This window comes from Malaclemys terrapin, chromosome 7, assembly GCF_027887155.1.
Source record: "Malaclemys terrapin pileata isolate rMalTer1 chromosome 7, rMalTer1.hap1, whole genome shotgun sequence".
NCBI classification, from domain to species: Eukaryota; Metazoa; Chordata; order Testudines; family Emydidae; genus Malaclemys; species Malaclemys terrapin.
In genome coordinates, this window is record NC_071511.1 from 99,536,887 (window position 1) to 99,557,805 (window position 20,919).

The 20,919-nt window shown below is 40.3% G+C and overlaps 1 protein-coding gene across 2 annotated transcripts in view; it reads left to right on the forward strand.

Moving 5' to 3' along the window:
• CFAP46 (cilia and flagella associated protein 46) overlaps positions 1-20,919 on the forward strand; it is a 175,088-nt gene that overhangs the window by 86,925 nt on the left and 67,244 nt on the right. For both annotated transcript variants that reach the window (XM_054035846.1, XM_054035847.1), the window contains 8 exons: positions 7,368-7,452; positions 7,558-7,696; positions 9,253-9,436; positions 10,784-10,943; positions 12,571-12,794; positions 15,689-15,811; positions 16,110-16,163; positions 16,260-16,427. In XM_054035846.1, coding sequence (XP_053891821.1) covers positions 7,368-7,452; positions 7,558-7,696; positions 9,253-9,436; positions 10,784-10,943; positions 12,571-12,794; positions 15,689-15,811; positions 16,110-16,163; positions 16,260-16,427 — 1,137 coding nt within the window. The remainder of the gene's footprint in view (positions 1-7,367; positions 7,453-7,557; positions 7,697-9,252; positions 9,437-10,783; positions 10,944-12,570; positions 12,795-15,688; positions 15,812-16,109; positions 16,164-16,259; positions 16,428-20,919) is intronic.

Below are 20,919 nucleotides of genomic sequence, written 5' to 3' on the forward strand. Positions count from 1 at the left end.
TTTCCTGCGGGAGGGGAGAAAACTCCAAGTTTATCAGTCTAGCACCTTTTATGAGCACTTACATTCTCTCTCATCTGCACACATGTTGACCTACCTCATCAATAGCCTCTCAACGGGAACTGTTTTCTTCAAAAAGATTTGCTGCAATTTACGACTTTCAGGTGTCCCTTTCTGAAGCTTACAAAATGGTATTAATAGAAAATATTAATATAAGAAAATAAGGGGAAAAATCAGCCAGTAACTTCCAGATTGGTGGTGATAGTAGGTCATATTGCTCTTGATCTACAGGACATATATTCAAAGAAAATCTCCAGTAAACGGAGGTTCTTCAAGTGCTTGTTCATGTCCATTCCGATCAGGTGTGTGTGTGCCGTGTGCACACCAGCCAGAAGATTTTTCCCTTAGCAACGTTCGTAGGGTCGGCCTGGGCGCCCACTGGAGTCGTGCTTTCATGGTGCCAAATATAGGGCCGTGCCGACCCTCTACCCCCTTAGTTCCTTCTTACCACCGGTGACGGCTAGCTGGAACAAACTGTTGCTCTTGCATTGCAAACGCGTTTGGGCAATGTCCACTCTTCATATTTATAGTTTGTAATAGTTTCTAGTGTTAGTTAGTTAGTAATAGTAGTAGTAGTAGTTCTTAAGTTTCCTTTTGGGGACCCACCCACCCCTCCACCAACGCTTCCCCGATTCCGGGGTATGCCCCAGTCCCCAGGGTTCAAGCTCTGTGAGGACTGGAAAGTTTATGTCTAAGAGTGACCCACATGCCAGACCCAGACTTCAACCACTTCAGTCATGGCTAACGTAAGTGTATCGGCCAGTCCAGGACAGTTTGGACAGGATTATAACCCTGCCTCGCCCGGTACTCAACTCCCTCCTCTGGTGGCTCGACCCACAGGTAGTAGGTGCAGGGGTCCCCTTCACCATCCCTCTCGTTAGTGACAGATGCGTCAGACTTGGGCTGGGAGGCACATTTGGGAGACCTCAGAACACAGGGCCTCTGGTCTCAGGCAGCTCTCGCTCTACACATCAATGTCAGAGAGCTGAGAGCGGTGCGCCTGGCATGCCAGACTTTCAGAGCTCACCTAGCAGGGAGATATGTATCAGTCATGACGAACAACACAACGGCAATGTTTTATATCAACAAACGGGGGTGCATACTCCTCCCCCCTGTGCCAAGAAGCCCTCATGCTGTGGGACTTCTGTGTAGAGCACTCGATACACCTGCAAGCATCGTACCTCCCTGGAATACAGACCGAGCTGGCGGACCATCTCAGCAGGTCGTTTCACGGCCACAAGTGGTCCCTTTGCCCGGATGTAATAAACTCAATCTTCCATCCGTGGGGTTTTCCCAGATATACTTGTTCGCTATGCGACACGATAGGAAGTGTCAGCAATTCTGCTTCTTCCTGAGTCAGAGCCGGGGCTCCATCAAGTGGAAGAGATTTTCAGTCTGGTCGGTGCAGCACATTCCGTCCCCCACGCTTGCCTCGGTGCCATTTATACTGGTCTATCTTCTCCATCTCAAGCAGCAGGGACTGTCCATGTCATCAATAAGGGCTTACTTGGCCGCCATCTCTGCCTTCCACCCAGGTGCAGAGGGCTGCTTGGTCTGTGCTAAGCAGATGGTCTGCTGTTTCCTTAAAAACTATATCCACAGGTCCGACAGCCTATCCCGGCTTAGGACCTCAATCTGGTCCTTTCCAGACTTATGGGACCGCCGTTTGAGCCCTTGACGATGTGCTCCCTCCTTTATCTCTCACAAGGTGGCGTTTCAGGTAGCGATAACCTCAGCTAGGAGGGTGTCTGAGCTCGGGGCCCTAACACAGTATTCCATAAGGACAAGGTTCAGCTCAGGCCTCACCCAGCTTTTCTACCATAGGTTGTCTCCCAATTTCACATCAACCAGGACATCTTCCACCCTGTATTCTACCCCTAAGCTGCACTCCAGCACCAGGGAGCAGAGGCTTCACTCATTCTTCACGCAGCGCAGTCAACTTGTGGAACTCCTTGCCTGAGGAGGTTGTGAAGGCTAGGACTATAACTATAACAGCGTTTAAAAGAGAACTGGATAAATTCATGGAGGTGTTAAGTTCATTAATGGCTATTAGCCAGGATGGGTAAGGAATGGTGTCCCTAGCCTCTGTTTGTCAGAGGGTGGAGATGGATGTCAGGAGAGAGCTCACTTGATCATTACCTGTTAGGTTCACTCCCTCTGGGGCACCTGGCATTGGCCACTGTCGTAGGATACTGGGCTAGATGTACCTTTGGTCTGACCAAGTAAGGCCGTTCTTATGTATGTATTGGATGTCTGCAGAACACTAGCCTTCTACATCGAGAGAATGAAACCGTTCCAAAGGTCTGTCCAATTATTCATGGCAGTGGCAAACAGAATGAAAGGTCTTCCTGTCTCCTCTCAGAGTATCTCATCATGGATCATGTAATGTATTCAGGAATGCTATAGCTTGGCAAAGGGGCCCACTCCTTCAATCACCGAGCACTCCACCAGGGCTCAGGCCTCCTCAGCAGCATTCTTGGCGCAGGTTCCCACAAAGGAAATCTGAAGAGCAGCAACATGATCCTCCATACACACTTTCACCACGCACTATGCAATCACCCAGCAAGCCAGCGATGATTCGGCCTTTGGAATGGACATGAACAAGCACTTGAAGAAGAAAAAACGGTTACTTACCTTCTCGTAACTGTTGTTCTTCGAGATGTGTTGTTCATGTCCATTCCAATACCCACCCTCCTACCCCTCTATATGAGTAACCGGTGTGACAAAGTTCCTCCTCTATCTTGGTGGGTCCTGTGCTTATTGGCGGATTTTCTTGCCTCAGAGATTCACCATGTGGGTTGGGGAACAGCCCAGAGACCTTCCCCTCTGGAATAACCCACAGTCCAGGTCAATTGGGAGGTTTGGGGGGAACCCGGGCCCGCCCTCTACTCCAGGTTCCAGCCCAGGGCCCTATGGACTGCAGCTGTCTATAGTGCCTCCTGTAACAGCTGCGTGACAGCTACAACTCCCTGGGCTACTTCCCCATGGCCTCCTCCAAACACCTTCCTTATTCTCACCACAGGACCTTTCTCCTGGTGTCTGATAACGCTTGTGCTCCTCAGTCCTCCAGCAGCACACCCTCTCACTCTCAGCTCCTTGCACCTCTCTTTCTCCCAGCTCCTCACACTCACACCACAAACTGAAGTGAGCTCCTTTTAAACCCCAGGTGTCCTGATTAGCCTGCCTTAATTGATTCTAGCAGCTTCTTCTGAATTGGCTCCAGGTGTCCTAATTAGCCTGCTTGCCTTAACTGGTTCTAGCAGGGTCCTGATTACTCTAGTGCAGCCCCTTCTCTGGTCACTCAGGGAACAGAAAACTACTCATCCAGTGACCAGTATATTTGCCCTCTACCAGACTCCTGTACCCCACTGGTCTGGATCTGTCACACCGGCAAGAAGGAACTAAGGGGGTGGCGGGTGGGCAGGGCCCTATATTGGGCGCCATGAAGGCACGACTCCAGTTGGCTCCCAGGCTGACCCTACGGATGCTGCTAAGGGAAAAATCTTCTGGCTGGCATGCACACACCTGATTGGAATGGACATGAACAACACATCTCGAAGAACAAGAGTTACGAGTTTTTTCCTCAGAACTGCAAAATATCTGATTTCTTTTCCACCTACCTGAAAGAGTTTTTATTGTGCAAACTTTCTTCAGTGGGGGCTGGTATTCAACAAAATATTCAACAGTTTTGAGGGGGAAACTATAACTGAAAGGGTGTTAAGAGTCAATGATAAAATGAAATACTTTTTAAACTTTTTCAGTAAAACCCTTTACACAATGTGGAAATAGGCACCTTTCCAAATACCATCTAGTAGATAGGAAATACTTGCAGCATAATAGATGGTATCACATTAATTTTCTTCAAATCTCATAGAGCCCTGAAGTTTAAGGCCGGAAGGGAACACCAGATCATTTCCTGATATGTGCACACTGTCATGTTGAAACATAACCATCTATTTATTGAGACAGCTTTCTTTTCTTTTTGTACTTCAAGTTTTTAGAATTCTCTCTTTAGAAAACTAATACATTTCTCATTGAAGTCTTTCCTTTCACATCAATGGGTTTTGCATCAGGCCTTTAAAATCTTGTTCATATCTTTTGCATTCAGACTCAGTAATACCAGAGTGTACCATTTCAGTCTCAGGCTGTATCTTCGATCATGTAGTAACAGAGTGTATAATAAAGAACAAAAAACTGAATTTTATTTCCTTCCCAAGTAATATATAAATCATTAATAATCAGAAGCGTGATGACTGGTCTGCTGTTTCAAAGTGATTAAAAGACAAAATTGATGAGTGTTACTCTGTACTTGAAAGTATAATGATGTGAACGGTTATAAACTTGAGTTTTGATGGCTTATAGATAAGGTAGTGTGACAAAGCTCTGTCCTTGTCTCCGTGGGTCCTGCGTTTCCTGATGGATTTCGCTAGCCTCAGAGGCTCACTGTGACCCTCCACTTAACCCTTCTCTCTTTAGAGACAAGGGTCACAGTCTACTGAACCATTTTCATCATAAGCCAGCAAGGAAGGTGAGGAGAAGCTATCCTCCCTTGCACAGTCTCTGTTGTCTCCCAGTCTCAGTGATTAATCAGAGAGCCAAAGGGGAGGAGCCTGGGCCAGCCTTCTACTCCAGGCTCCAGCCCAGGGATCCTAATAGTATCAGCTATGGTAACTGACCTTTTAGGAATAGGACATGTACAATTCCCTGGACTACTTCCCCACAGCAGCCCCCACTTCCTGAAGCTCCACTTCACCCTTACCTCAGGGCCTCCTTCCTTATGCCTGATATGGTGTGTACAGCTCAGTCTCTCCAACAGCACAACTCACAACTCCTGACATGCACACCCACCTGAATAACTGGGAGGCTTTTAACTAGTTTCATCCAGCCCCTGATTGGCTTCAGGTGTCCCAATCAACCTAGCATCCTCTCTGCCTTCTGGAAAGTTCTTAATTGGCTCCATGTGTCTTAATTGACCTGGAGCCACTGCCATTTACTTATCCTGTACCAGGGATTTGTTTAACCTGGGGCTAATATATCTATCTCCCTCTACTTTTCTATAGCCATCTGGTCTTGCCCCGTCACAGTAGCTACTGCCACTAGACACTATTTGCTAAGGGTCTGGTTATTTACAGAGCTTAACAAGACAAGAAATTTAAAAGTGATAAAAGGAAATGCTTTTTATACGACACATAATTAACTTGTGGAACTCATTGCCAGAGGATATTATTTGGACTAAAACCTTAATAGGAGTCATAAAAAAGATTTAAATATTTATGTGGATCATGGAAACATCCACACATATGCATTAGACAGAACAAAACCTTTTTTTTTTAGAAAGGTTATAAACCCTCATGCTTCAGCCACAGAGTGATAGTGAAAAGAAGAACAGGAGTACTTGTGGCACCTTAGAGACTAACAAATTTATTAGAGCATAAGCTTTCGTGGACTACAGCCCACTTCTTCTGATGCATATAGAATGGAACATATAATGAGGAGATATATATACACACATACAGAGAGCATAAACAGGTGGGAGTTGTCTTACCAACTCTGAGAGGCCAATTAATTAAGAGAAAAAAAACTTTTGAAGTGATAATCAAGATAGCCGAGTACAGACAGTGTGATAAGAAGTGTGAGAGTACTTACAAGGAGAGATAGAGTCAATGTTTGTAATGGCTCAGCCATTCCCAGTCCTTATTCAAACCGGAGTTGATTGTGTCTAGTTTGCATATCAATTCTAGCTCTGCAGTCTCTCTTTGGAGTCTGTTTTTGAAGTTTTTCTGTTGTAATATAGCCACCCGCAGGTCTGTCACTGAATGACCAGACAGGTTAAAGTGTTCTCCCACTGGTGGCTATATTACAACAGAAAAACTTCAAAAACAGACTCCAAAGAGAGACTGCAGAGCTAGAATTGATATGCAAACTAGACACAATCAACTCCGGTTTGAATAAGGACTGGGAATGGCTGAGCCATTACAAACATTGACTCTATCTCCCCTTGTAAGTACTCTCACACTTCTTATCACACTGTCTGTACTCGGCTATCTTGATTATCACTTCAAAAGTTTTTTTTCTCTTAATTAATTGGCCTCTCAGAGTTGGTAAGACAACTCCCACCTGTTTATGCTCTCTGTATGTGTGTATATATATCTCCTCATTATATGTTCCATTCTATATGCATCCGAAGAAGTGGGCTGTAGTCCACGAAAGCTTATGCCCTAATAAATTTGTTAGTCTCTAAGGTGCCACAAGTACTCCTGTTCTTCTTTTTGCGGATACAGACTAACACGGCTGTTACTCTGAGAGTGATAGTGGTTAGTTGCCCTTACAGGCAGGTCAGTCCATAGATGTCCACTTTAGGATTTCTTTGAAGCATATTGTACTGCCTACTATCAGAGACAGAAAATGGTATACACTAACAACTTGTGTATACTGATTCAGTATAGTAATTCCTATGTTCCTAAGATGAATGTCAGGTGGGCAGGGTAATACAGTGATCCAACGCTGCAAAGGCACAGTTGGCAGCTGGTTTAAGATGTGTACCATCCTGGAAAGGTGAGTGGTATCTGAATCAAAACAAAATTTGAGGATAAGGACCAACTCTGCTAAGTACTAAGAGCTTTAAAAAACCAACGTCCTGTTTACTGTGAGCTATGTTGGCGTTCTCCTCAACTCTCAGTGTAAAACCTAGAGATTTCATCACTTCTAGGAAGACGTGTGTTGGCCTGTCCAAAACCGATCAGTTGTCCAATAGCTATAACTCTAGTTTAGAGAATTTACTAGTGTAGTCCCTATGTAATTTGTGGTCTGTATACCAGCAGAACCATACCTTTGGGGTTTGCATGTGGAAACAGCCAGGTGCTTAAAGAATATTATCTTTGGGATTGGTCACACTGGATACAAGATAAAAAAAATCTATCCAAAAATCCCTTAATTCTGTGATACTTGTGGTCATCCAGTTACATAACTAAAGCCAACTAAGCTAGAACAAAACTGACAACATATAGTTACCCCAAGCAACATTATGGTATGGGAATTATGATGTAGCTCTTTGTATTAATCAGTGCAATTGTGTAATACACTATGCCATTAGAAACATTGATTTGTAGGAAAATAGTTGTAGTTTTCAACTCCCATATGCTTATTAACTGACATAATCACCCTCTCAATTAATGATTATTACACTTAGTGTATTAATAGTTTAAATATTATAATTGCATTTATCCTATTTATACATAGAAAACAATACAGAGCTTGAAGAGTTGTGCTCACAAAAATGTATGCACTACTTTTTTTTTCTTTCTTTTTAGGGAACAGAAAATATGTTGCAGCTTCATCAGTGGCCTACAAAGGATTTTCAAAGTAGTGGATCATCAGAAGGTCATTTTCTCCCAGGCATGTATTTTATTCTTGTCATGCAAAACTGAATAGTCTAATATTTCTGTGAAATGGCTGCATTAATTTCACCATGTTAATATATCGTTTGAATGTATTTCAAAGGTACTGAAGAGGATCTGACATTAAGAACATCCCTGTATGGGTTATTATTCCATATGTATGCTGATAAAAGTGATTGGGAGACAGGGCTCAGAGTGTTAGATGAAGCCATTCAAGTTCTGCCTCGAACTAAACATAGACTGTAAGTTGGTTGATCTCTTCTTTTACTGAAATATTTTAAGCATCCTGACTCTTGAGAAATATAAAAATATGGATGACATTTGAATATATATTTTACATTAATAAAATAGTATAGAGGTTGCCTTTTTGCTGAGCTGACAATTTTTATAACAGAAGACAATATTGTATCTTTTCCCTGCTTCTTCACTGTATAAACTTTTCAACTATTTGATTATGGATCTTCCTTTGCTCTGTTTCCTTCTCTTCTAATTACTATCTGAAGTCCAGACTTTAAAAGCAAGATGTTGTAAGAAAAGCTTTTTAGATGTGATCACAGGATGAGTTAGGATTCAAATTACCCATTGAAATGAAGTTGAGCTAAGGAGCATGAGATCTCAGGCAGCTTAGTCTTCCCTCTCTATGCACGTGTACCTCTAATTTAGACTTTTGATCACTACTGTAATAAAACAATAATATAAAATATATGATCATAGTTATTTCCTTCCGATGTTGTTATCCTTGCATTTTTCAATGAGAGTTCCACACATATTTTAACCTCTCCAGCTCCTCTCTTTATTATTTCTTTGTCCTGACTGATGATATTTTATATCATCTGCCAAAATAGGAGTTTGCTAGTGATATGTTACTTCTCTAAGTAAACCCTCCAGACAATGTTGACAAGCAAACACTGTGGCTTAACCAGTTAAGATAGTATCCCATCAGAGGTATATTTCATATTTCTCCGTTAAGTTCTTGTGTCTCTTGTTCCTGACTTTGGGGTTAGGTCTCTTCATTGGTTACAGTGGATTTAGCTGAGGCTCTTTGAAGGGGGTGACTCCTCACATAGCTTATTTCATTATTTAAGTCAAAATACTATAATAAAACATTATATTTAATTTTTATTTTATTTAATGACCGGGCTTGTTGAACATCAAGGCATGCGTTGTCTGGTTGAAGAACGTTGTTTGGCTGATACATTATTAAAAATATATTTGAATTATTAGTTATTATTCAGTTTGTTTTGCATAAAATCCATGGCAACATTTACATCTAAATGTGTTGCTTGGAGCCGGGCTACAATTTCACATGTCTGAATCTCTATTTCATGTTAGATGAGTGAGAGAACGGGGGAGGAGGGGGTACTACCACCTTTTAAGATAAATGAACAGGAATTTGGACTTTCCCCAGCTCTAAATCCAGTTAGGATAAAACTCTAAAACTAGACTACAAGCAACCTAAGGCTCTGATTCTGCAAAGACTTACACATGTGCAAAGATTTAAGCACAGAGATATGACGATTAACAGTAGTTGAGGATTTCCCCTATGTGTAGTTTCACTGATGTCAAAGAAACTGGTCACAGTGCATAAGGTTACATATGTGCATCTTTGCAGGATAAGGGTCTAATTTATTTTCTAAAGTTAAGGTTTGTAAATATCCAGAGGAGCAGGCAATTTGACTTCACTATAAAAGAAAGATGAGTAGTGAAGTGCAGTTACCTTCACAACTGTAACATACTGTAAGATACAGTGCATAATTGTACAGATAAGAAATTGATTAATTTCTAAACTTTTTTTTAGCCTGATTTTCAAACATATGGTTATAGTGAAGGCAAGACTTGGACGTAACTTTATGATGGACATTCAGAAATTCAAGGATGAAAGTGAGGACTATTTGTCACATATGTGGCATCGTCTAGCACCAATCTCCAAAGACATTGTTGGGCAGTTAACCTGTTATCAGAATGCTATTGAAGCTTTACAGGTCTCTATGTTGTTAATTTTAATAGCCTCTTAATAGAATATAATTTTAAGTGTATAGTTTGAAAGTATGTGACAGTATATACCTATATCTTTAAAGGTGGTTTGTGAGGTAATATTCCAGGAGGTATGCAGACATCCTTTTCTAAAGCAAGTAATACAAGATTTATAATTGTTAGCTTTTTCTTTATTTAATTTGAACTTTGAAAGGCACAGTGTTCAAAAAACACCTGATTGAAATGTGTGTATAAATGGAAAAAGGGATAGCATTTTACATGAATAAAATGCATACCCTGCAAATATAATCAGATACATTTCCTAAAAGATAATTCTCCATCAGTTTGCCTCTGCAGATCATCATTTGAGGCCTAATTCAAAGTCTTTTGAAGTTATTGGAAAGACTCTGCTTGACTTCCATAGATTTGGATGTGGCTATTGATGAGATAGTTGACTCACAAGCCACAAAACCTTTATTAGAAATAAAAACTACTAGGGGATGCATGCATTGCCCACCCTCAAGAGCTAAATAATCTATTGCAAAATGGATCAAATGTTTATTGGAAAAGTATACATAGATGCTGCCAAAATTGTGGCCAAAGGCATTGAGACCCGTTCCACTGTACCCCTGGCAATATCCTGGTCAGAACCAGATTTAACACCAGTCAGGGAGCCTTTTAATGCAACACCTGGCCATTGTTAGTTTCAATTCTTTATCTTCCATTTGTAATCTTCTTCTCTCAGTCCTCCATTCTACTGTCTCACTGCTTAGCTCCTTCCCAATAGTGATGGACTGATAATGAGCAAAAGAGAAAAATGTTTGTACATAATTTAATTTCTTTGATATCTCCATCACTTTAGAATTACACATAAGCGTAAACCATTAATTACATGTTCATTTAGCATTACTTTTCATCAGAATTTAAAATAGTTCAGTTTAATAGAAAGAATAAATGTTGTGCAAATTATTTTGTCAGTTTGTTAATTTGGTGTGGATTATTTTTCACAACTTTGAAATTACTTTTCTGATAGAAAACCAAGTGGATGTAGTTTGTCTTGGGACTCTGTGTCAATACACTTGAACTGTTGCCTGGCCTTTCTCAAGGAGGAAAAGGCCCAACAGTAACTAATTGATGGAGACTTTAATAAAAGCAAAGAAATTTAACTAATGCTGGTTTTTTTATTACATTCAGTTATATATTTCCCCTGATTAGGCAATGTCAATAAATTGCCTATTTAAAATTAAATTTTTGCTTCCAAAAAAATTAATGACAAATCTATATAGATCTTAGTATCAGTAATTTGATGTTACAAACTACAATATATGAACTAAATCATTCTGTCTTTTGTGTAGAAACAAGAAAGTGAGTGGCAGAAAGTTGATTATCTAATGGAATTTGCAGAATGGTTATACTGCAATCAGTTTCCTCTTAATGATGCTATTAAACATCTGGACTGGGCAGTAGATATCTTGCTACATTTGAAACTTGCCAAAGGACCTCTTGAGGAAGAAGGTGTGTAACTGATGTACTTATCCTTCAAAATTATTTCAGTACATGAATATAGTATATGCTTTTTGTCTTACTAAATTTTATAGGATAAAAGCACATGATCATTTTTAGAATATAAAAAGACCTTATATAGTACATGTTTCTTCATCTACAAAAGACTTAAAGAGGAAGTCAAAATGAAAAACCCGAGATTCTTCACTTAAGGCCTGATTCAAAACTCACTGACGTCAGTAACTGCAGAGAACTTTGCATCAGGCCCTTAAACAAATCACAGAAGAAATGGAACAGGTTGACACAAAGGTGCCAGAGACTGTCAAGAACTCTCAAGTGTTGATGTGGTAAATAATTGGTTTGTACCCCTTTTACAGATGGCAAAATGGAGGCATAGAGAGACTGTCACTTGCCCATGAATGCTCAATGCAACGACCAGAGATAGAATCTGGTGTTCTGACTCCCAGTCCCTTATTACAACTATGAAGCTACACCCCATTTCTTTATCCCTATACCCTATTTCCCTTACTTTATGAAATCTCTGGGTAAAATTTTCAAAAGTGCCTAAGTCCCATTGTAAAACATGATTGTCAATGGGACTTCAGCCTCCTAAACACCAGCATGATTTTTGAAAAAGCAACTCAGGCTCCTAAGTCACTAGGCCCTTTTGAAAAGTTTTTACTCTTTGTAGCATTTACATTGCTAATGCCTCAGTAACTAGTTTTGATAGAATGTTCCAGTCTAATTGAAGAAAGCAACTAATTTCTAGAATAATGTGTGACATTAACTCACATCTTCTCCACTTGTGTCTTATTTTTATGTAGATAGATGAGATGGGTCAAAAAAGAACAAGTGAGGAGATGCAGTTGTGAAAGATGCATGATTCCTCTGTTAACACTGCCTAATTTAAATGGCCCTGAAAATGTTCTATTCATGTGTTTTTTCCTTTAAATATTACTTACCATTGTTTGTGTAATGGCAATTTAAAATTAATCTCTATTCTTTCATGGTATTTCCCTTCCATTCCACATCATCTTACTGGTTGTTGATGAATGCTGGGCCCCTTTAATGAGTTCTCTTTTAAGAAGAAAAGCATTAACCATTTTGTATAAAAATGTGTATATATAGATTTTCATGGATTTTGAGAACAATAGAAGAAAAACAGTAGATCAAATTATGAACTTATTAAAGTTGCCATTGCCCCTTTAGGGGAATATAGATATTTTTGTTAAAATCTCAGATCCCACAATCTTCCACATTTAACTAGTAACAGTTAGAGCAACACTCTTAAGGGGGCCCAGAACAGAAAGTTAGAATATCCACCCCATGGGCTGCTTTAACCAGGCACAATTAGATGAGGGTGCCCTTACTCTGCATTTCTTTGCTTTGTCATTGCTTAGGGTTAATTTTAAGTATATTGTTATGTTTTTATTAATAATTGAAACTATGATAGAAGTAATATTATTCTATCATGGCAAGGTCATCTTTGGTAAGTTGGATTTCCATTTTTCTAATAGGGTTATCTTGCTATCAATGGATTCTTTTTCATTTCCACCTCAGAAATGCAACTTTAAATAAGGCTTGAAATACTGTATAATGTCAGACCATTGACATTGTTTTGTTGTTGTTTTTTTAACAGAGAAAAACATCAAACAAGAAATACCATCTCCAGCAAAGCTGAAGGTGGATTTTGGGGTAAATGTTACAATTCCCCAAATTGCTAATGAAGATTTAAAAAACATAAGGCAATTGGAAACTTTGTTTAGAGCACATACTTTAATGGCTGTAATTTCTGGCCATAGTTCACCATATCATCAACAGCATTGTTTGATGGCTTATGCTTACATCATTCGTATCTGGCAGGTGAGAAGATCAGAATTTACCAATCACATTTAATTTATCTAATATATGAATACATAGCGAGACAGTATTTTGTTATTTTAACTGTCTTTATTATAATATATCCAATTTTACAATATTGTTATAATATAGTTTTACAATTTCTAAGCTTTAAATTAGAAAATTATCACAAGAAACTAGAGAGCACCTCTGTGTAGTTCAAATTCTTCCAACAACCATATGAGAGAAAGACAGTGCTCAGTTAAAGCCATTACTCTCTATTGGTGTGTATATTCTTTGGAGCCTGGGGATCCACTTTTTCTTCCAATGGTATCTAAACTTTACTATCTAAATAGCTAGGGGTAGAATAAGAACCATGATTGATGATTTACAGAATTCACAATATTGTTGGTGAAGAACAATAATTACAGATAGGTAGTGACTTAGATCATTTCAAAGGGTATGTAATTTAACTAAAGGAATGATCTGACTTAGCTAAACCCTGTGAATTGAGTAGTCAATTACATTTTGTGATGAAACCATAACACTAATATTCACTGAGTGTTGTTAATTCTCTAAAGTAATCACTTCTGGCTGTTCTGCAGCATTTCAAATCAAATTGAATGAACCTCATTAAATGTTGTATTTTTTCATTGATGTGGCTGCCTAATTTCCAGTGACATTTATGGAAAACATCGGAAGGACTGAACTGCATGTTAAATGTTTTTAATTTATTTAAATCTTTGAAATGGTGAAAGCTGTACTTGAACTCAATATATGCCACATGCCATCGTAAGTGCCACCTGAGTGGTGTGGGTGAGAGATCTGCAAAGTGAAGCTGGTATCCAAATCAGTATGTTCCAGGTTGTATTATTGTTTTTCCAGTGATTACAAATGCTGGTAATTGCTTAATATAAAAGCTTGTAGCTGAACCCTACTACATACATATGTTGCTAATTATCAGACATTCATTGTTACATTAATTTGGACTATATAACACATAAAATTTGGAAAATAGGAATTTTAGAAAATAAAATTCTGACTAACATTTCCAAATTTCACATCATCAGAATTTTTAATATTCTGTACTTGACTAAGAGAAACAGGATGATTTCAAGATAATGATAGTAGATGAATAAACATCAAAGTTAGCTAGTGCAATTGTCAGTGTCTGTTACAGGACAATGGCAGTAGCTGTCTGTGGGCTAATACTTATAGATCAGTGCTACTCAGGCCTCAGCAGTTCAGGAGCCAAATTAGCAAACATTACCCAAAAGAGCCACAGTAGTCTGAATTCATTGTTTCATTTACTATAGTATTATATATTCATATTTAAACAGTATGATGGGAAATATTTTGTGTGTGTGTATATATATAAATTCTCACAGCAAAATGACTGACCAAGTATTATTATTTTATCAACTACAATTGGTTAATACTATAGTAAAAGCATTTTGAATGCTTAATAACTTAGGTTGATTCATAATCAAATCACACAGAGTTTTAATATGTGCTGTAAAGAGCTGCAGGAGACACGTTAAAGAGCCACTTGCGGCTTGTGAGCTCCAGTCTGAATGTCACTGTTATATATTAACATTACTGTGAGCTTCAAACTTTTCATATAAGGCATTTTAGAATTGAAAGTAGGTTGTTTATAAAGAGAAACAGGAAAGCTTGCTAAACTGTGTGATGTGAAGCTTGTTTGGGATTTAAAATAGAGCAGATTTGATTGAAGATGAATGAGAAGGACATGTTTAAGGGTACGTCTACACTTACCTCCGGGTCCGGCGGCAGGCAATCGATGTTCTGGGATCGATTTATCGCGGTCTGGTTTAGACGCGATAAATCAATCCCGGATCAATCCCGGAAGTGCTCGCCATCGACGCCGGTATTCCAGCTCGGCGAGAGGAGTACGCGGCATCGACGGGGGAGCCTCCCTGCCGCGTCTGGACCCGCGGTAAGTTTGGACTAAGGTACTTCGAATTCAGCTACGTTATTAACGTAGCTGAATTTGCGTACCTTAGTCCGAAGTGGGGGGTTAGTGGGGACCAGGCCAAAGTTTTTTGAACTCTTCAGGGATCCTGATGCTTGTTTTCATTTCCAGGTGAGACTCTAGAATCTTAAAACTCTTCAGTAACTATCTGTTAGGCAATGGAGTAATTTCTGAAAGCTTAAATAAAACCATGAAATGTTAGATGCCTTAAAAAAAAAAACACATAGGGCCATATGGTAAAGACCCAGGGTGAAATCTTGATAGATTATGGAACATGTAGCCAGTGTTCCAGTTTTAGTCCACAGGATGTCTTGTGGACTTTGATCACCTCTAACAGAAAGTATTGTTCAAATAGCCTACCAAATTACTATCCTAATTATACTTTAGTCAAGATCAATAACAAAAAGAGTAAAGAGTTCTCTCTTTCCTTGAGAATCAGGACATCATAGCTTTGCTGCTACAAGACAAAGAGAAAGAGAGAGATTTTCTCCAGATACTTTCACATTCTGGAGCTTCAGTTAATGCAGCATACACTGTGCTACACTACACTTTTGCAATAGGGCAGACCTGGAGGAGCATATTATACTTGTCTTTCATCTGTGCACAGGCTCCCAATTCATGGTGGTGTGAAAGTAAGGTGATGGTTTTAAAGTCCTAAATGATCTAGGTATTTATTTCAAAGACTGTCACTTTCTGTACCCAAACTGAACATCTGTGTTCAATAATAACACTTCAGCTGTTTAAGTGCACTATGGTGACTTCATAAATGCTTGTAGAAATAATCATAATGTCAGGGGTCTAGGAGCCTTTGAAATTTTCTGTCTCTGGGAGAGTAGTCTTGAGTCAACATAATGGAGTGTGATTCTGTTTCTAGTAGCTAAGGACAGCACTTTAAAGTTAAATAATTGTAATTATTTTTGTCTAGGTTTCATTGTCTGCAGCTGGATCTGTTATAAAAGCATTACCAAAATCCTTACCATCTACTGCTTCCCAGAATGCACAGTCAGCCACACCTAAGAAAGATAAAGGCAAAAAGGATGCAAAACAAGTAAGGCACTCATCTTTATGAAAAATCTAGATATTTTTACTTCAATAAATAGTGTTTCTGAGGTCAGTTCTTCCAGCACAAAATTATAGAAATTGGCATTACAGTGCCCTCATGTGAGGGTCATTCATATCATTGAATTTTTGTTTCTGTGGGAGAGAACTTTTGAGTCCATGTAGTAGATATGCAAAATTAGGCGTGTCGATCTGCAGAAGACATCAGTTTACAAATACTTTTTCTTCTCTTTTTTCCCTTTTGTGTACGTTTCTTTGGCTAAAACCCACCACCTGCTGCTTTCCAGAACCCACAATCAACCACCCTTAAAAAAGACCAAGCCCAAAAGGATGCCAAACAGGTATCTTTCTTTTTCCCTCTTCGAAACAGTTATGTTTAAGTAAATATATAATGCCTATAGAAAAATAAACTCTCTAAAGAGTTCCTTTAATTAAAGGTCCAGTCTTCAGTTATGAAGGAGAAGCCTAAACGAAAAGGACCAGTTGAAGCATTACCAGCGAGTGTGGAGGAATGGGCTAGCTATGACTGCCCTGATGAAGTTAGAGATGCTTTTAAACAGGAAACAAGCTGTTATGTTATTAACCGGGATAATATTCTGGTACCTGTAAGTAAACATTTCAAAATCATTGCTCTATTGTAGGAAAATAAAAGCTGAGACCAATCCTAGACATTAGTTTTTGTGGGTATATAGTCAATGCTTTTTGCAAACAGTTTTTAATAAGATTTTTTTTCTTTCCCTTGTCTCCTTTTATATTATGAAGTTCCTGTTTGCAACTCCATAATTATAATGTTCTGAAACAGGCTTAAAAGGGGTAACACATTCCTTTTTATTCTGTAGGTGTTCTAACATTATGTGAAACTTTACATTATGTTAGATTTTGTGCCATTTGAATTTTTTTGTTTAGATTTGGGTTTCTTTAAATCAAATGTTATTAAGTAAATGGTCTTTAGTTAAAATTCCTTTATGCCAGTTGGACAAGGTGGGTGAGAGAGACAAGCTTTCAAGCTTACATGGAGCTCTTCTTCAGGTGTGGGAAATATACTCAGTGTCACAGCTAAATACAGTGTAAAACAGATTGCTTAGCATAAGTAGTTAACACATATTTCAAGGGACTGACCATTCAAGGTAAAGTGGTCCGTTAACACCCCTCTAGTCAAAGGGGGGAAAGAAAAGAGGGGGGGAGTCAGCGAGGTAGGGGTGTTGTCAGTGGGTTAGATTGTTGTAATAAACCAGAAATTCAGGGTCTCTATTCAGTCAAAAAATTTTAGTGTCTAGCAAAGTTATGAATTTAGCCTCGTAGATTTGTCTTTTGAAACTATTGTGCAGGTTTCCTTTGAGAATGAGGACTGATTGGTCAGATGTAGAGTGACCACTTTGTGAAAAATGTTCATGCCAGTTGCATATTCTTTTGTTGATATGTATCTTTAAAACAACCCTGTATCTCCTCAGCTGATGGTAGAGGTGAATTTTGAGTGGATCTGGTATGCTGGCAGTACATAACTGAAAATGTATGTACAACAAATAGTCGATGCATAAGATTTTCTCGATCAGATATAAATCTCCATCAGCTTCATTTTTCTGGCAGATTTTATCCAACGTCAGAGAAGATGTGAATGCAAAACATAATGAACCAGATTGGGACCCATTATTCCCACTGATGAAACCAGTGGGACTGCCCATGTGAATAAGTGCTCATCAATAGCAGTAAGAGGCTCACAAGCTAATCCATGGGAAATTATGCACATCTATAAATGCTTTATAGTAATTATGAAAATTCTAATGATAACAGTCATTTTGGCCTGAGGATCTTTTAATTCTTCTTCAAGTAGCATCCCTGTGGGTGCTCCACTTCAGGTGATCTGCACCCTCTGCCTTTGTTTGGAGATTTTTGGTAGCGGTGTTTGTTTGGCCTGTGCATGCACTCCATACATCCTTGTGCCTCACACTGAGGCTATGTGGGGCCACTCGTGCAAAGCATCCAAGTTCCTTCTCAACTGCCTTTGGCCTGAGGTGGAGTCTACAACTGTGCCTGTTCTCTACTAGCATTCAGAATTTAGTTTGTTAGTTAGTATATAGTGTTTGCAGTTGTTGGAAAGCGTTTCCTTCCTTTGAATTTTTTTTTTAATTTGTTGTTCATGCATATTCTTAGATAGTGTTAAATGTATTTTGCCTTCAGTAGGGGACAGTTTGTTGTTAATTTGCTCGGGAATGTTGTGAGGCTGTCCAAGTCAGCAACAGGGAATCCGACAGTGTTTTTGCTGTTTGGATGATACCCATAGTCCTAATAAGTGCAAGATCTGCATTTCGTTCAACAGTAGATCCCAAAAAAATAGGGAGCTCAAGTTTAAATTCCTGATGATGGACGTTTGGTGGACCTCCTTTTACATAGGCGTCCCACTATCACTAGTGCCCCCATCCACATCCACATCTCAGTCCCTGGACAAAGCTAGAGACATAGGTGGTACCATGACACTGAGTACATTTACGGTACCAAAGACTTCAGCAAAGGTGGTTTCAATACCTGCCTCTAAGTAGAAGGGAATGAGTAAAACTCCAAGAAAATCTCAAAACACACAAGAAGAGTATGGAGACCTCAGGTCCCAAGGGGAATTCCATGCAGACTCTGAACCATGTCGATACCACAAAGACGAAGAGGAGTCAGTTGTCTAAGACAGACACGGTACCAAGCTCAGGTACCCCTACGCAGAGCAGCAGAGACAAGGTGGTGAAGAGTTCTAAGCTGAGCCATAAACAACATTCAGTACCAGTAACAGGAAAGTCAGGCGTAGCAAAGACCATTCAGGTGCTTATGGTACTAAGGGAATTGACACTGACTCACTCCCATGCCAAGGGCTTGGTACCAGCTTCTTCAGTACCATAAGAACAGCCATACTCGGTCAGACCAACAGTCTATCTAGCCCAGTATCGTGTGTTCCAACAGTGGCCAATGCCAGGTGCCCCAGAGGGAATGAACAGAACTGGTAATCATCAAGTGATCCATCCCCCAGAGCCGCCCTCCACAGTTTCTAACTCAACCCACTCTTGGACACCATCGTTACAGCCCGAATTTAAGTACCCTATAGACTGATAGTATCTTTGGAACCGAAGTCGCCTCTGTTAATGAGTGCTAGGGGTACGTCAACATCAAGACTCTTTTGGTCATTGATGCCCCTACCTCCTAGACCAGCACATTCACCCTCGTTTTTCTTGTAAATTAAACAGCTATCTCCACCGTTGGTGTACGTGGAGGAGGAATCTTCAGACTCTCAAGTATCCATCTAGGGTTCCCTTATCTATTCCAGGACACACTGCTGTCCCTCTTATACTGACGTACTACAGCAGGATAGATCCCAGATGGAACCCACATGGCATGAACACACATGAATGTCTCCATTTGGGACCCCTCAGATATGTAAAACAACAGAAATTCAGGGTGGAGACCAGTGTTCCGTCTAATTTTTCCCACGGATGTGCAGAATGAATTTTGTTCACCAATACGGAGGTGATGTGTGACACATCACCTCCATATTGGTGCACATACCAAAATTCATGTGATGGGGTGGGGCCGAGGGGTTCGGAGTGTGGGAGGGGGCTCAGGGCTGGGGCAGAGGGTTAGGGTGCAGGGGCTTAGGGCTCCGGCTGGGGATGCGGGCTCTGGGGTGGGGCCAATGATGTGGGGCTCAGGGCTGGGGTAGAGGGTTAGGGTGTGGGGGTGGGGGGGTGGGCTCTGGAGGTTGGGCTGGGGATGAGGGGTTTGGGGTGCAGGCTGCCCTGGGGCTACGGCGGGGAGAGAGGACTCCCTCCAGCTCTCTCTCCCCACAGCAGCACTGGGTTGAGTGGGGAGAGGCACCTCTCCCCGCTGTGGAATCTTCGGGGCCAGGCTGGGTTGGGGCTGGGGGAGAGGCACCTCTCCCTGCTGCAGCTCTGAGCACCTGCACGGCACTTAATAGGCTGCTGTGCAACTGCGCAGCTTACAGGGAAGTTAGATGGTGACCCTTGCAGCACTAATTCTCTCTTTAAAATTAGGAGATTGGTTTATGACTCTCAGGCCAACATGGCCCACACACTTTCATATTGTTATTTACCCTTCACACAAAAGTTTTCTTCAATTTTTGATCAACAATGAGCGCTGCCCATACAGGGTGCTTTTTTTCAATCTATCTTCTCCCCGAGAATATCCTCAAAGATTCTGGTGGTAGTTGCCACCCATCTATATCATTTGGATATAGCTTATCTTATGATTGACTGATTGGGACACATCATGTCAGGAAGTGTTGGCAGCAATGAAGATGATGTATACTTTTTTTGGCAGTCTGGGCTTCCAAATAAATTCCAGAAAGTCCATTTTCACTCCAACACAGCATCTAGACTTCATAGGAGCTTTCCCGGATGCACTGACAGACAGAGTAGCAGACTTCTTGCTCTAACAATTCTCATCTCCAGGATTCAGTGCAGTCCTCAAGTAACAGTAAGAGATTGTCTTCAGCTGCTTGGACACATGTCAGCTTGTGTCTTTGTAGTGTAACATGCCAGACTACATCTCAGAAGTCTACAGGGATGACTGCAAATGGTTTACAAACCAAGAAAGCACAGTCTAGACAAGTTACTATCTGTTCCTCAGTGGGTTATACAAACACTCAACTGGTGGAAGTACCCAGCTCAAACATGTGCAGGTGTTCTGTTCTTCCAGAATCTGTCTATGACTGTCATAACATCAGACACTTCATTTTTGGGTTGGAGGATACATCTGGTTCAGAGCAAATGGTGACTACAAAAGCAGCTTCTTCGCATAAATCGGGAATTGAGAGCAGTCAGATATGCTTGCTTACACTTCCTACTGCTAATTAGGTCCCAGTCTCTAAAGATAATGACAGACAAAGTGGCACGCATGTATTACATCACTGTCAGAGAGGAGCACGTTCCCCCTCTCTCTGTGCTGAAGCAATAAAGTTGTGGAATTGGTGTATAGCCAACTAGATAGTCATCTTAGCTTCTTATCGCTCAGGTATTCAGAACACCATGGCAGATGACCTCAGCAGACATTTCTCTTGAAATTACGAATGGAAATTAAACTCCCAAATCCTCCACATGACAT